The 18,434-nt window shown below is 37.1% G+C and overlaps 1 protein-coding gene across 1 annotated transcript in view; it reads right to left on the bottom strand.

Moving 5' to 3' along the window:
- LOC132048789 ((-)-germacrene D synthase-like) overlaps nucleotides 1-18,434 on the bottom strand; it is a 47,268-nt gene that overhangs the window by 6,779 nt on the left and 22,055 nt on the right. The window contains 5 exon segments of the mRNA XM_059439472.1: nucleotides 1,477-1,615; nucleotides 2,893-3,110; nucleotides 3,347-3,738; nucleotides 4,676-4,955; nucleotides 10,103-10,207. Coding sequence (XP_059295455.1) covers nucleotides 1,477-1,615; nucleotides 2,893-3,110; nucleotides 3,347-3,738; nucleotides 4,676-4,955; nucleotides 10,103-10,207 — 1,134 coding nt within the window.

Raw genomic sequence — 18,434 nt, 5'->3', positions numbered from 1 at the left:
ACCAATATTAACACAAATAGAAAGAGATTCATCCCTTTTCCCTCGATAACAATGCTATATATTTACTCCTCCACCTTGAACTTAAGCCACAAAGCCTCAATACGCAGCTTTTGTGTTGCAACTATACGCCGTCTGGGCCGAATTGGGAATTATACCCCGGTTTCGGCTAAAAGTCAAAGTGGTAGAAGGTGGGGAATTTTCAGAATATTTGAAATATTTTTGGTCTGATTTTTTTGGCTGAAAAAGGGGTTAAGCCCCTTTATAAAGCCGCCCGAAGTCACCGTAGCGCATTTGTAGCAAGATCGTAGCAATCATCGTTCATCCGAAGGAAATTATTTCGAGACCTAGAACTTTTATACACCGATCTCTTTATTTGCATACCTGGATATGTCCAAAACTCCATACAATCCGTATAACTTATTCAACATCCCAAACTTTTCCTTATTCCAAATTTACCCTTAACACTCCATACCAATGAAAAGATGAATATGCAACTCGCGCATTAAAACAAAAACAAGATCGGAAATTAAAAGTCTTATCCACAACTTGTCGGCATCCAACTTAAAATATTCCAACGCGCAAAATACGTGGATATAACACTAGTGATATTATTCTCACTTTGGAGCGCTCCCTTGTTCCGAGTTTATATTTTGGTACGTACACTTCCATTGTATACGCATATGTCTATTCGTGTGGCACGCATGGGCTCCGTCCCGTCATACGATTCTCGTTGTTACTTGCGTCGTGTAAGCATGCGTGGCCATGTACTGCCATACCGTTCATTATGTCCGTGTAATTTATGTTTCGGGCGGTCCCACCCGCCACAGCCGTTTATTCCGCTTGCGTAAGTATATATTTCGGGATGTTTGTGTCTTGCACGCCCCCGTCGCTCTCGCGCAAGTGATATACGTACTCGTACGCGCGCTGAGACGATAACCGACCTTTGTATTCGCATGTTATTCGTATGCCGATTCGGTTAACGAGCGTGTACGCGGTGTCCGCCCCCGCACTAGTCACGGCCTACTTGGAACAGAAGTCGTGACACTAACCACATAAGTATGTCATCTTTTTTATTTATACGCATCAGCCTCAATTAGAAAACACATGAGATTTTACGGCTTATTGAGGTGAACGTGTATAATTAAAGGGGTGACATATATTTTAAGTGGTTAATGTCTCTACGTAATGGACATTTAAGAATACGGCAAAAAAAAAAAAAATTCCAAAATTTGAATCGAAAGTGTCTAATAGAAACACTTTATCACGTGCTCGTACGTTCAATCGACACGTCCGTCGTTCACAGTAAACCCAATTAAAATTTGCTAGCAAATTTGGGCTATTGTAACGTGATGTTTCAAAGCTTACTTAGAACTTTCTTTCCGTACTTAGAATGGCAGGAAATGAAGTATGTACCCCAAAAAGACAAAGGAAATTAAACGAAAGTAGTAATACGAATTGTAATGAAATGATTGTGACCTCATTTTTGGCATGATCAAGCCGATAGGTTTCGCCTTTCTTGGCCAATTCTTCCTCCATTTCAGCATATACGTCAAGAATGGCAAGATAGCATGGTCTCATGTATGGTGGTAATTGGTCGATGGTACTAGCGTCCCAACTGCTTGTCAAACATCATCTTGATCAATTTGAGCAGAACAAAATCAACAGAAAAGAAATCCCCCCCCCCACCCCCCTCCCCACCCAAAACTCCAACCCCGTAATTGCAACATGAGCACTAGTAGACAGCAAAACGATTAGGAGTCATTTGGTAGGGTGTATCAAAATAGTACTAAATAGGGTGTATTAGTAATGCTGAGATTAGTTATACTATAATTATTTTTTATAAATTATTTGGTTTATTTTATTAAATAACATGCATTGCATAATTTCAAACAGTACTGAATAAGATTAGAATAGGAATAGTATGGATTATTAATGCCATAGTTTATTATGTATAAAAATAGTACTGAATAGGGTATATGTATTAGTTATACATAGGTTGAAAACACATCCAAATAAGGTTTAAAAAATACCAAAATTAATACCAGTTTTATTTTCTCTAATACCTCTTACCAAACGACCCTTTAGGTAGATTCCTTGTTGCACTATAATCATTTAATTTTATGTCTTGGTGTGAATTTGGCAGAAATATTGGCCTTATTTTGAATTAAAAATCTGCAATGGAATGACCCATCGACATCGAGTAATAGACTTTTGAAACTATGTATATATAGCTAGGTCCCATGTATATATATGTCCCGTGTATATATAGCTAGGTCCCCTGTATATATAGCTAGGTCCCCTGGCTATTCAATATTGGCAACTCTGTAAAACTGTCACAGAGAGAAAAGAGGGGAAGATTTGCCTAATGTTCCAAGTTTTTAGAACTTCCGGCCGTTTGATGGACGAGACAACTTTACACATATGCATCTTATCTCACTTTTATTGCTTTCTTAATCGATGCAATGATTCATAATTTTTCTAATTAAATTACTTATGCACTATTAATTTATGCTAGGAGCAGTTACAACTCCTTTTTTGTTTTTTTTTTTTTATGTGATATTATACTCTTATTAATTCGTTTTAGTTATATTTTATATTTAGAAATAATTTAACATTAAAATTTTCATTTTAGCCAAATGATGTGTTTTTATAATTACAAATTTCATAGCATATTTAAGATCACCAGTTATAATATCTTTTTTTTTTTTTGGGGGGTAAATCCATACTAGTCAAATTACGCCGTATACATAAGAGGGAGTACAAATAACAAATTAGTTGGCTAGGTAATGAGTTGAGCAGAGTGACTATAAAGAGAAGTGAATAAGATGGAGAGCGAGTCTTATTGAAAGTAGAAGAAAAGTAGGAACGAATGATGAAAGCATTTGAACAAACCTCTCTATTGCATTTGTGAAACACCTAAGTTCATCGTAAGTTCCATACACATCGTAAATGTCATCGATAATAGTAGCCAAGGCAATTACTTTAGCAAGCATCCTTCTTGCAATAGCAAATTTTGGCTCGAAATACACTGACAATGCCCAAAAGTAGGACTCAACTAATCGATCTCTTGCAAAAGGACACTTGGTTACAAAGTCCAAATCTTTCCACCACTTAAATCCAAAACAAAAATCTTTGAATCAGTCAGTTCAATTTGTTTTATTCTTTATTTTCTTTTCATTTTTGCTTTAAGTCCCATACGAAGAGAAATGAAGTGATATAACTATTTCTTGCAATGGGTAACACAATTTAGGTGTATGTTTCTTGTTGCACCAACTCAACAAAATGTAAAACTACTCAACGTACGTATACTAGCACTATAACGGAGTTAGATCCTAAATTAATTAACGAGTATATCTTAATCTTACCTTGTAATGGAACTTAGCTCCTTCTTATGCACCTTTTGCAACAAGTTGAAGTCCAATTTTGCAAATTCCAACAATATTTTATCCCTTGTGTCATAATTTTGGTATATAGGTATGATTGTCCTTGCTTCTACCCTGGTTAAGCTCATACGAATTGGTTGATTTAGGGCATGCATAACTTGTTCCCTAAAGGAATCATTCAACATAGGCATCATTGATTTTAGATGACTTGATGTGAAGACTAAGGCTTCCTCAAGAATATCCTCTCCATGGACTCTCATATGTGCAGCTTCATAAAAACTTAACATTGCTGGTACATTTGTAGTCAATGCCATTTTAAAGTTTCCTTCACTGTCCTTAAACTTTTTGAACACATCTGTTAACACCAAATCAACCATTCAATATCAATTAACGAATATCAAACTCCTATTAAGCACAAAAGATCACATGTGAAAAAAATAATAAAGTTACATTTTTAAACTGTACTCATTATATGAAATAAGAAAGTATAGAATAAAAGTTGAAACAGTAAAATAAAACTACTTGGTTCTTTCACTGATAAAAGAAAGACAATGTTGCGATAGCTCTAGGTACCCCTATTGCAAAGGCTCGCACTTGTAATTGCAATGATTATTATGCGCGGTTGTACTGATTAAGTAAGGGTGTTAAATGGGTGGGTTGCACTGAATTTGTGCGGGTCAAAATAGATAAGTTAATAAATGGGCGGGTCATTATTTGGGCTGAAGCTTATATAAATGCCCTGTATTTGCCATACAAAAGGAATTCATATGGCTCTAAAACCCTGTGATGAAAAATAAATATTGAACCTGGCTAACTCCCAATATAATCTAGCTCAAGATATTAAGGACCTGTTTGGCCATGAGAATTTTTAACTTTTTTTCGAAAAATTATTTCACTTTATTTGAAAATCAATGTTTGGCCATGAAAATTCCAAAATACAACTTGAAGTTGTATTTGGAATTTGAAAAACACCAAAAATATTCTTTTCACTTTTTTTTCCCACTTTTTTCACTTTCAATACATTCAAACAACCAAATATTCTTTGCAAAAACCCAAACCAACACAACTCCAACTTCAAAATTCCAAATAAAGTGAAAAATATTTGATTTTCATGGCCAAACGCCTACTAAGACTGCGCCTAGGATCATATAAGAAAACAACTCATATATATGTTTAACCTTTAAATTAATTCTAACTAACAATTTCAATTTATATAGTTTTCAATCTTGAAGCAAATTCAACTATTCAAGTAGACATTCAAGCAGTAATTGAGAAGATGGTTAGTCACTCACCAGAAGATACAAAATGGCCTTGTTGTCTTAGTAAACGAAATCCAAGAGCTACAACATAAAGGTCATCTCCATCTATGTTGTTGCAATATTCAATGTAGGCTTCATATATCATTTGTAGCGACCCCTCAATTTCCTCTTCAAAGTGGTATGATACTCCTAAACGTTGGATTTTGTCAATTAATTCAAGCTTTTCTGAACAAGTGTCATGAACTGCCATTAACATCTTCCTCGCTTCTTCTTTCAAATCTTGAACTTGTTCCCATTCCAGAGTATCAATTTTCTGGAAGAAAAAAAAAAGATAATTAATTTTCCTTTCAATCCTGGTTTGATTTCACTTCTCATTGAGCCGAGGGTTTATCGAAAACAACCTCTCTACCCCACAAATAAGAGTAAGGTCTATGTACAACTACCCTAGTCAGACCCACTTGTGAGATTACTGGGTATGTTGATGTTGTTGTTGAGTTTTGGTCAAAGAGTGATAATGTATACTTCATCCATTTCTTCTTACTTGTCCAACATACTAAACATAGATTTCCCCTTTTTTACTTGTTTATTTTAGAAAATTAAGAGAGAATTAATTATTATTTTTAATTTTAGTCTTATCATTACGTAATCATTTCTCAAACGAAAAATTAAAAGTCAAATTTTGGTTTCAAAAGCATACTCTAGTAAGTAAATACTTAATTAATTTTTTTGTGAACAACGAAAAATACAAATTGGACAACTAGAAGGGAATAGAAGCAATATTAACTAGCAATAAGAGTCATTAGAGAGTAGAGACCAAGTTTGTGCTATTAAGAGCACATAAGTCAGCTGAGAATGCTAATAACATGAAGCAAACGAAATTTCTAATATATAGAAGTCGCATGGGAGAGCAATGCCAGAAAGTTTTTATTACTATACCTATCCGTCGTTGAATTACTATGAGGTCTTTATTGGCTTAATACGATGAAGACAGACTAAAGTGTCTAACAATTGTCATGCCAGCTTGCCGATCAAGGACTATTTTGGTAAATTCAGATAAGTTGCTTATTTCAATTGGTCCAAATAGGTAAATTATTTGTGCATCTATCATCAACTTTTTGACTTCAAAAGACACATTTATTCGAGTCCGCAACTTAAATTACCCAAAAAGTGGGTTTGTGGACCAAAATAACGGCCCAAAAAAAGTGACAAAAAGTTACAATTCTTAAGCGCAATAGGACTTAACTGTAACATTCACGAGTCCTATTACGCACTAATTTAGTACGCAATAGGGGTTTAATAAAACGCCCCACATCTTCCCCACCCGATCGGTCCCCCCATGTTTTTTTTTTTTAAAAACAACGCCATTAAAGCACAAAAACCCGAGGTCCCACATTCAAAAAACATCGTTTTCGTGTTATTTTTTAACCCGAAAGTCAATATTCTTGGTATATTCAAGTCAAGGAACAAGTTTCAAAGCTTGGATTTCGGAATAAAGCGGCGTAGAACTCGATTTCAAAAACTCAAAAACAACCTTTAATCTAGGTATTTTACTAGGAATTTTCTATTACATTTTTAAATGTATTATTATCCTAAGCATGATTAATGTTTAATAGTTGCGGATTTCGAGAGAGAAAAATATTACGCCAAAAAACAGCGCGCAATAGGGCTGCCAGTGCGTTTTTTTTCATTTTTTTTTTTTTTTGGTTAATTGTTTGATTAGCTAATTGTTAATTATTTGTTAATGATATGTTGATCTTTAATTATTTGTTAATTGTTTGATTAGCTAATTGTTAATTACTTGATAATGACATGCTAATCTTTAATTTTTTGTTAATGATTTGTTAATTGTTTGATAATAGGAAAATATACTAATCTCCTAATAATATCTTTATTTGTTAATTTATTTATTTGTAAAATTGTTTAATCCATGTTAATTATTAATGTTCTATTAGTTATCTAATTTTATGTGTTAATCTAATTTTATTTGTTAATTAGTTATCTAATTTTATGTGCTAATTAGTTATCTAATTTATGTGTTAATATGATAATTAGTGGTCTAATTAATTATCAATTGTTAATTAGAAATAGTTAAACCTTAATATCCTTAATATTATATTTGTTAGTTAATTGTAGTTAATCCTTAGTTTAGGATTGAACATCCTTAGTTTAAGATTAAAAATATCATTAATATAATATTAGTTAGTTAATTGTAGTTAGTATAATAATTAATTCACAAATTTAGATAGTTAATATAATTTCTCGTTAAAGGATTAGTTAGTTAGTATAATTTTTTGATAAAGGATTACATAATTAATATTACATGTCAATGATTAATTAAAAATTATTATTGTGCTAATTAGTTATCTAATTTTATGTGCTAATTAGTTATCTAATTTATGTGTTAATGTGCTAATTAGTGGTCTAATTAATTATCAATTGTTAATTAGAAATAGTTAAACCTTAATATCCTTAATATTATATTTGTTAGTTAATTGTGGTTAATCCTTAGTTTAGGATTGAACATCCTTAGTTTAAGATTAAAAATATCATTAATATACTATTAGTTAGTTAATTGTAGTTAGTATAATAATTAATTCACAAATTTAGATAGTTAATATAATTTCCCGTTAAAGGATTAGTTAGTTAGTATAATTTTTCGATAAAGGATTACATAATTAATATTACATGTTAATGATTAATTAAAAATTATTAATACAGATACGACACCTCCATGGATCCCAACCCTCTTCATCCGGGGCCCTTCGATGCATCAGTACTTTATCTATAGGCTATTCATAGGTCCCAGCTATTATGGGATGGGGAGATACATTTTAGTACGTTGTTCCGTCCCCGTAAGATAGAACATGCGTGGGATCTTGTAGGGGCTCGGCCCCCACATCGTCGCGTATTAGATATACTTTATCAGGTGGTATCTACCATTGCGTCTCTGTTGGTCGGATACAACATGATAGGGCTCTTGTGACGGCCATGATTGAGCGATGGCGACCGGAGACCCACACATTTCATCTCCGTACTGGTGAGGCCACTATCACGCTTGAGGATATGGAGGTCATAAATGGGCTATGGGTAGATGGATGCCCATTATATATTAAGGAGCTTCAACAGCTCAGATGGTATCGGCAGGAGTTGACTAGGCTCACTGATTTCGTGCCGAAAGAGTGTGATTTCTAGGACCGCACTCGGGTGTCGTTAGTTTCCCTCTGTACTCACTCGCGCCTCATAGTTGGGGAGCTACTGTTCCAGGCGAGTTGGGATGTTATAGTTGGGGAGCTGCTGTTCTGGCTTACCTGTATCGATCACTAGGTCGAGCATCTGTGGGTGAGCGTGTGGATGTCGGCGAATTTCACGCGCTCCTCTAGGTAATATATTTAAAAGTGTTAAATTTTATTCTAAATACAGCTTTTTGAAACGATGACTCATAAAACATTTTTTTAATATTTAAAAGTGTGTAATTTTATTCTAAATATAGCTTTTTGAAACAACGACTAATAAAATATTTTTTTTAATAACCCTTTCGACATGGGCGTGGTCTAGGATGAGGCCTTTTCGGCCCAAGAGGTCGCGCACCCTCAGCCTGACTTCATTGCTAAGGGCTTGCCCTATGCGAGGAGATGGACGGGAGGTGTAATCCGAGGTGTGGATACGGACCATAGACTTCTTCCGTTCAGGGATCAGCTAGATCATATGTCGGCGGATGGTATGTTATTATCTTATTATTATTATTTTACTATTTTTGTCTTGTATTGTTTACTAATTCATTTTTTTTATAGTTTTTTATATGGAGGCCGTATGATCAGATTTTGGATCAGTTGCCGGCGTTTTGTAGGGCTGGTGAGCACATGTGGAGGTTGCGGTGTCCTTTGATACACATGGATATCGTTGAAGATCACGCGCCCCACCGAGTCTTGTGACAGTTCAGGCATGTACAGAATATACCTGAATCGGCTGTTTGGGAGCACGACCACTATACGCGGGACGAGTGTGCGGTCATCGATGCTGCATTTCAGGCCTTTATGCAAGAGCAGCTCCATCGTTGGGATCATAGGATGGGGTCGCTAACGGTGGTCAGACATATGACTCCGATCGTCGAGTACATGGAGTGGTACCGGCAGATCACACGCAGCCTGATTGGCAACCCCGGGATGCGTCATGCGAGGGACCAAGGATATGCAGCACTTGCGAGACAGTATGAGGCGTTGGTAAGTTTACCCCACTTAATTAATCGTCTTCTATATTACGTTACAAATTTATTCAATCATTAGTATTTGCCAACAAATGCAGCTACGGACCGTACAAACGATGCGCTGGGAGAGCATGGGCCATATGCGTTCCCCGGGACAGTAAGATACGCAGCCCGGATGGTTCAACTAGCTGATAGTGGTATGCAAAAATCACAAGAGCTTGGACGTATCCATGAGCATGTTCCAAATATCTCGTATCAGGCCTTTGTAGCACGGGGTCGTGGTCGTGCTCGTAGAGGCGGTGGTGATAGAGGTGGTGGGGCTAGAGGTGGTTGGGTTAGAGGGGCTAGTAGCCGAGGAGGTAAGGACAGAGTGGGTGGGGTTAGAGGGGCTAGTGGCTGAGGGGATGGTGGCCGAGGTGGTGGCGGTGGAGGCCGCCGTCTAGTAGATGAGCTTGATGAGCATGCTACCTTTCCTGCTCCAGCCCAGCAGCATCCGCCGACTTTAGAGCGCCAGTTGACTTCAGAGCGCCCGTTGACTTCTTACCGACCGTCGACACCTCTATATACGTCGATGGAGCTATTTTTAGAGCACCTAGAGTGGCCATCATTAGAGGCATACCATGCACAGCCGCCAGTTTGTCATCCATAGGGTGAGCGGCCAGTTCGTGATCTACAGGGTGGCAGGGAGCTGGAGTACGACTACACATTCCTGGACTTCGACAGCTGGAGCCAAGATATAAGTGTTTGCAATAATTATTTTAACAAATTAAAATACTTATACTAATTATTATATAATTTTTCATTTCTTAGGATCCAGCTCTGGCACCATCTACATCTCCGGCTCCGGGGCCCGCTCGGGAGACCACTGAGGAGCCAGCTCAGGAGCCCGTCGACACACAGGTTTGATTTTTTACAAAAAGATAATGTATTAATTAAATCTAAATTATAATTAGATTTTTAATTGTTTATATTTTATTTTAGGTTTAGTTTAGAATAAATCTAAACTAAATTGTTTATATGTTATTTCAGGTTAATTCTTCTACGCCTGTGGACCCGTCTCCAGATCCGGCACCATCTACATCTCCGGCTCCGGGGCCCGCTTGGGAGATCGCTGAAGAGCCAACTCAGGAGCCCTTTCATCATCCATCTCAGGAGCCCATCGACACACATGTATGATTTTTCATAAAAAGATAATGTATTAATTAAATCTAAATTATAATTAGGTTTTTAATTATAATGATGATCATATTACGTACCATGGAATCAGAAGTATAATGAAGGAAATAGTCTCCCCAAATGCTTTGATGGTAATTGGCAGAGCGACGATGAACTCCCACTGGCAAGCCTTCCATTTTCTTTTTCTGGATGAAAAAAGGAGAGGAAATTACTAGGACAAAATTATATGTATGAAACTATAACACTCTCCTACATTTGCTTCGGATTATAACAAGTAATTTATAATGGATGATTAGATTTTTAACATGGGACCACTCCGTTCAATATAAGCACATTTTTCATCTTAAAAACATTCATGGGACCACTCCGTTCAATATAAGCACATTTTTCATCTTAAAAACATTCATGCGTTACAAATAGGCTGAAGTGATTAAAACGCCCTAAATTCGCAAGACGTTTTGCGTAACTTCGCCCCCAAAACTATTGATCCCCCTTCAAGACACCCCTAAACTCGGTTAAATGGGTTTTATTACACCCCCGTGTTAGGACACCTCAAAGAACGTGAATCCACGCCCCGTCCACTTGGCTTTTTCTTGCTGTGCCATGTGGCAACACGGGGTGAATTTAAATTCAGTTGGCCAAGTTTAGGGGTGTCTTGAAGTCCATCAATAGTTTGGGGACTGAAGTTGCAAAACGTGCTAAGTTCAGGGGTGTTTTAACCACTTCAGCCTTACAAATATGATCTATAGGAAAAAAAACACTTTTTAAACAACAAAATCAAATTTAACGCTCGGGCGTATTGCGCCCACGGCTTACGTCCCAAATTCTAGGGCGTATGCCTTTTGGACCTACATCTTTCATTTGCGCCCTGCAACGTTTTTGCTACGCCTCGCTTTGGAACTTGCCCCAAAAATGCCTTTAAAAACATTGGTTCATAGAAACAATTTATGTGGAGAATCATTTTTTTGAAATCTGATTAAAGATAAAGGTTAGTTGCATGGTGATGGTAGTACAAGTAGTGGATGAGGCTACAAGAAAACCCTAGATTGTCAACGGATTTTACTAACCACCCAAATCTGTTGGTAAATTACTAATGATTTACCAACGGATTAGAAACTAAAAGAAGTTCAAGAATTTAGTAACGAATTACTAGTGCATTACCAACCATATTTTACCAACTAACATATTTGGTTGGTAAATATTGCGGGAAAAATATGGCGGTCAATTTAACGACTGATTACAAACAAATTACTAATGGATTATTTAGCAACGAAACATTTCTGTTGGTAATTTACCAACAAATTTAGAATCCGCTGGTAAATATTGCGAGAAAAAGTGGCGCATAATTTAGAAACGAATTACTAACTAATTACCAACAATTTTTTACCGACGAAATTAAGTAATTGGTACATTACTAACGGAGCATAAATTTGTTCGCAAATTGCCAACGGAATTAATTTTTGTAGGTAAAGTTACCAACAAATTCTAAATCTGTTGGTAAATTTGCCAACATATTCTTGTTCTGTTAGTAATCTTTGCCAACGGAATTTGTTTCCATTGGTAAATTATGAACAAAATGTTTATACGTAGGTAATTAACAAACTGATTTTTTATCCGTTGATAATTTACTAACAAAATTGTTATTAATTGGTGAATTGGTCTACAGATTCGTGCTCTGTTGGTGAACTTGCCAACTGATTTTGTTTTCCTTGGTAATTTTGTCAACAAATTATCGTTCTGTTGGTAAATTTTGCCAACACATTTCGTGTTCATCAGTAATTGGCCCATACAATAGTTATTCAATTGTTTATTTTTCAAATAAAAAAATACATACTACTTGTTTCCATTTCTAATTTTTATTACTCTAAAGTGTTTTTTATTCAAAGAGTAGTATAACTCTTTGCGTTTCACTCTATGTGAACCTATTTGATTGACACAAAATTTTTAAGAAAAAAATAAAGACGTTTAATTAAGCTTGTGGGTATAAACATTGTAATATTTGTGTGATTATAAAACTTTCGAAACTCGTGATCTTAAACATGTTATAAAATTTGTGTGGCTATGAAAGCCTACTGTTAAAGGTAAATGAGAAGTTCATTTAAATTGTTTCAAAATTTAGAAATGTCTTTTTTTTTTTTCTTTTTTCTTTTTTTTTTTAACTAAAAGGAAATTAAGGTCACATAAACTAGAACATATAAAATAATTAATTACAATTAGCAATGTAGCAAAATTAATTCTTAACTATAAGCAGTAAAAAATTATAGAAGACTATAGGATCGATAGGAAACATCATGAGTTGTGACATAACAAAATTCAGTTGTAGTTGATACCTTCATCTCGATTCCTTCTTTCATAGAAGAGATAAGAGGTTCATATGGAGAATGTGGTCAGAAATGCATAATAAAGTGTCACGACCCAACTCCGTAGGCCGTCACTCGTGCCCTAGTTGGGCACTCATACGTACCTTATCCTAAATTAGCAAAATATTAAAAATAAGCAGAAATAATAGTTTAATGATGTCGAGTGGATATGGCGCACGAAGGCCGATAAGGCCGTCACAACACAGGGATAAGCCCTAAACGTACGCAAAACTCACGAAACATATACAGAACTCACACCACATGTCTACACTTACGAACCAAAGCATAATCATATGACGGGACGGGCCCCGTCGTACCCCGAATAAATATGTACAAATGCAACATAAAGTCCGTACCAAAATATGGGCTCGGACAAAGGAGCACTTCAAACACCGAGCAGATAACCTAGGCGAGCGGGTCAACAAATCAAACGTCCGTACCGCGCGGCACGAAACGCACCCCGAAGAATGTGGGGTCGACGAATATGTACCGAGTATGTAAAGCATAGATCGTACTAAATAAAATTAAAATCGAACGTAATGTGCGGAGAATGAACAAGGTACATGGGAAATCAAAAATGCATATCAAAAGTCATAAATAATGCATGCGTAAAACATATCCCAAAACCGGCCCGCCATGGGACTCGGTGAACAAAATACATGGGCGCCCGCCTCCGGCGCCATAACACATCATACTTCGTAGTAGGGAATATCTCCGAAACACATCATAACATACCAAATGGCCATATCACATCACACCATCGATATCGAATATATGTACATGGCACATCATACATCGGACCCATGTACATGTCATACCGCCCTCACACCGAGGCACGGCGAACAATGCGTATGAAAGCGCTTGATAACAAATCCCGGCCCGGCTCAAATGAAGGAAGCATTGAGGCATCCACGAGTAGAGTAGTGGGAAACCAAATGCAATAAAAATAACATATATATTTCCGGTAGACTCAATGAGGCATATCGAATAACAAATCAAATCGATGAAATCGGACGGAGTCATAGTAAGTGAATTTCGGATGTCATAATGGGTTACGGAGGCATAATCTTCCTAAGATCGTTTCCAAGATCCAAACGGTTTATAAGACTTAATGAAGCATTAAAACAATTTTTAAAAAATAGATGGAGGAGTAGTTAAAACGTTTCCTTTAAAGCCGCTCGAAAACAAGTCATAAGCACAAAAGGGTAAAATCGAAACTAGTGGGCCCACCTCGGGTCAACCGAGGTGGTGGACTCAGACTATGTATATTAGACTTTATGGAGTCGCTTATGAAGGTTTTTAAGGTAATCGGATTTCACTTGCACAAATTCTAGGTGTTTGAACATTTTCCTACTATTTACAACTTAGCTAATTCAATTCTACTGAAGGAAAATGGGACAATTCCGAACGTGGATTCCGAAGAGTAGAGTTGTCCCGAGGTCCGAGCTCAAGCCTAGAGTACCTAAGACATGCCAAGAGAAGGAAAGCGGAGCTTTACATACCTTTCTTGCCCTTTACGCTGGCCAAAACTCCAATCCCGTTTCGTCAAAAATCTGCAATTGGTCACCTTTACCAGTTACTATTCATGAGGCTTGAAAATTCCAACTTTGGTTTAGTATTTGTCTACCGAAATTTCGGCAGAAGCATCTCCCTATAAATATGACACCCCGAGAATTTAACTCGGCTAGAACAATCAACAACAACCCAACAACAACACCAACACAATAACGATCAACACAAATCACAATTTAGCACAATTAGTCTACTTTCCGACATAATGCAATAATCCTCATTTCGACTTCACACTTTTCATCCAATATCAACATTCTCATATCTAACTACTAATTCAAGGCCATTTAAATATACTTCGGACACATTTTTCATTATTCTACAAAATATACAAAAGTTCCATTGAACCATAATCCATGCCGAACTTCTACAAATGCAACAAAGCTACCAAACTACATTGTTTTTCTTCCAAACTCGTTGACAACAACCACAATTCACATTTGAACCTTACTTCCATACTTACATAAAAATCATATAAAATTCACATAATTTCTCATAATTACATACAACCCATTCCAATGCTAATTCAAATCATTTAACCTTCCTTGAGTCACAAAGGTCACGACGACGCAATTAGCAAATAAATAAAATCAAATCCACTTCTTCCTTCCTCCACATAGCTCACGGTCAACACACACACACACACACACAACACACAAAATCTTCATACTTTTCATTTGCTTCATAAGGCCATAGCAACATAATCAACATACTAACAAGTTTAACCATTTCCCTCCATCCAACTACTCCCCACGGCTACACATAAACACACATACCAATCACAATTTCATGATTCCATGCAATTCCACTTACTTTAACACACTACAACATAAACCAAACTTCATAACATAAGAAAAATGAATTGATTCTTACCTTTTCCAAAGAGTTCCCCTTGCCAACTTAAGCCCTTCCTTGCCAAACTAATTACACCAAGTTGTAGAGGATCTTGAACTTAGTAAGAATTCAAGAAGAACAAGATTTTTGGATGAAGATTACAAGGCTAGAATTTTTTTTTTTCCTCTTCTTTTTTTTTTTTTTTTTTTTCTCTTGGAGCCGAATGCTCCCTCTCTTTCTCTCTTTTTTTTTTTTGCTCTTCTTTTGTTCATTCAAGTGGAGTGATGAATAATTCATCACTACTTATATATATATATATATCCATGTGAGCATGTGAGGGGCACATGCCTCTCTTCTTTTTTTTCATTTTTCTTTTCTTTCTCTAGAATTTTCTTTTCTTTTCTTGATTTTTCTATCATGGTCAAAGAAGACCAATGTCTTCTTTTTGTACACTTTAGTCCCCAAAGTAATGTGGGCATATACTTATGCCACATGGCCAACATGAGAGTTTTCAAGAATTTTTTGAACATTGTAAAATTACCATTTTGCCCCTAGGCTTCCACAATATTACCATGAACCCCCTTGCAAATTTTCCTTTTACCCTTGGCCCTTTTTCCATATTTTTCATACTAATAACATTCATAAATAATATTCACCAACACTTGTTCACCAAAAAAATTTTGGAAATAGTTTTACCTTTAATCTCTCGCAATTATTCCGAACTATCCAAACGTGCGAAATACGGGCTATAACATCCTCCCCCCCTTTAGAACATTCGTCCTCGAATGTTCAATGTGATGTGTGTGGGTGTGGGTTGTTGTGTTGTTTTTTTGTCGAGTCCGTGTTTGTCTTTCACTCCATTTCCTATAATTAAACTCCTTTGGCTTTTTCATGAGCTCTTATTCCGTGTCATAGGTTCATCTATCCTTGTCCTCCCAGCTCATCACTTCATTGTTATGGTTTCGTCCCCACACCTTAACAGAAGCCATGTCCTTAGTACGTAACCTTCGCTTAACAATCCGATATGGCCACAGGCTGTTCCTTATGCTCATACTCCTCGATACAAGTGTACTTGCCCTTAATTTCCTTGTATTCAATGAATTCTTTTATTTCAATCCTGGGCACTGCATTCCTTCCTTCTTTCAAAAGTTTCCAAACTACCATTTGTTGATGCTTTCATTATAACAATCACTGTCATCTAAAATATCCTTTAAATCTTATCATCTTCTCCATTACCCGTTGTGAACTTGACTCACAACCCCTTTCATGCTTTATTACTTTCTAAAACATGCCGCCGCGCGCGCTTAGGTACGGCGCGATCTTGCCTAATATGAGGGATTCAAGTCGTGATCTGATGTGCATATTATGTTCTCCCCCCCTTTTTATGGAGATTCTTATTCGTCAAAGGTCCTCGAGTACCCTTGTCTTTCTTTTCCGACTCAGCGCATAACATATTGAAAACTTCTTATTGCAAATATTTCTTTCACTTTGTGTCTATGTCATCACAAGACTTAATCATTCTTCTGCTCGCCTCACATCCCTTGTCGGAATCACCATTATTTTAGGCCCACTTATAGAAATCGGTTCTCAAGTCTCACATATTCCTCTTCCACTCTATATTACCACACTTTATTCTTTTCATGTGCCTATCCTTGATTCTTACCCCATATCTTTCCGATGGTTTCGTTCGGGGTTTCACTTACCGAGGCTCCTTTACTCTTCCTTTTTTTTTTTTTTAACACTTTAATCTCTTTCTTTACCATCTACCTACTCTCTTTATCCTTCAAACATCATTATACCAAAATTTATAATCTTAACCTATAATAAAATAATACAGCTTACCTTGCAACACTTATACCATTTGTTCTTACTGTCACCCGAACTTTGGTACCCTTACTCGGTTGATGCCTTCCATACCGTAGCTTCGGTTGTCAGGACTCATATATCCACTGATATCATCATACCTGGGATATCCTACACCCTCATATATTCATATACACATATATTTTCTATCAACTAGCCCACAAATACTTCCAAACACTACTCAAGCCTATTCTAATTCTAGAGCTGGGACTCACTTTCTGTCTCTCCTTTAGTCTAGCCTATCGCGTGTTAGGTGGCTCCTTATAATCTCCAACCATCCCGTGTACTATAGTTATCCTTAGGCCTATCTAACTTCTCATTTATCCCCTTAAATTCCAAGTTTGCAAAATCTCCCAATTACTTCCCGGGGGGGGGGGGGGGGGTCACCCATCCTAAATTGCTCCCTCTAGAGCACGCTTAACTTCGCAACTTCGACAGATTCTGGCCCCCTTAATGTCGGTATAATCACGTCCATTTCCACACACGACCTTTATTGCATAATTTGGGGCTAATTGAGGCCTTACAGATTCCGAGGCATGTTCACAACACGTCCTTTCTTGTACAATTACTACTTTACCCTTTTCGGTCTTCAGCAGTCACCTTTGCAAATTCTTATTACTCGAAATCTGTACGCCGCAAATACCCATAATACCGTACAGAATGTATAGCTTCGTATCACATTCTAACCATCCAGAACCTTCTGTTTCAAGTAACGGAACAAATATATTCAGACTTACCTGCATGACCTCTTCTGTCACCACTTGCCATTTTTCGCCGTATGTAAAGCTTACGTAAGGAATCTTATTTCCTATGACTTGGCTCTATCGCACGATCTAAGACAGAAAGAAGGTCAACAATCCCTAGATGCCCTGTAGCCTCCTGTTTATAAATGTGGCGCGCTTCACACCATAAACAGGACTCTACCAGACACGGTCTGTAGACATTCCGAGGACCAAACCGCTCTGATACCACTTTTGTCACGACCCAACTCCGTAGGCCGTCACTTGTGCCCTAGTTGGGCACTCATACGTACCTTATCCTAAATTAGCAAAATATTAAAAATAAGCAGAAATAATAGTTTAATGATGTCGAGTGGATATGGCGCACGAAGGCCGATAAGGCCGTCACAACACGAGGATAAGCCCTAAACGTACGCAAAACTCACGAAACATATACGTAACCCACACCACATGTCTACGTACCTCTACGTAACCAAAGCATAATCATATGACGGGACAGGGCCCGTCGTACCCCGGTAATAAATATGTACAAATGCAACATAAAGTCTATACCAAAATACGGGCTCTAGGACAAAGGAGCACTTCAAATGTACCGAGCAGTATAACCTAGGCGAGCGGGTCAACAAATCAAACGTCCGTACCGCGCGGCATGAAACGCACTTCGAAGAACGGGGGTCGCGTACGGAATATGTACTGAGTATGTAAAGCAGAGACTGTACTAAATAAAATTAAAATCAGAACAGAATGTGCGGAGAATGAACAAGGTACATGGGAAATCAAAAATGCATATCAAAAGTCATAAATAATGCATGCAGAAAACATATCCCAAAACCGGCCCCGCTATGGGACTCGGTGAACAGAACATGGGCGCCCGTCTCCGCGCCATAACACATCATACTTCGTAGTAGGGAATATCTCCGAAACACATCATAACATACCAAATGGCCATATCACATCACACCATCAGATATCAGAATATATGTACATGGCACATCATACTTCGGACCCATGTACATGTCATACCTGCCCCCTCACACCGAGGCACG

This window comes from Lycium ferocissimum, chromosome 3 (genome assembly GCF_029784015.1).
Source record: "Lycium ferocissimum isolate CSIRO_LF1 chromosome 3, AGI_CSIRO_Lferr_CH_V1, whole genome shotgun sequence".
Taxonomy (NCBI): domain Eukaryota; kingdom Viridiplantae; phylum Streptophyta; class Magnoliopsida; order Solanales; family Solanaceae; genus Lycium; species Lycium ferocissimum.
The sequence above is the reverse complement of the archived record's forward strand: the minus strand, read 5'-3'. Positions and strand labels throughout refer to the sequence as shown.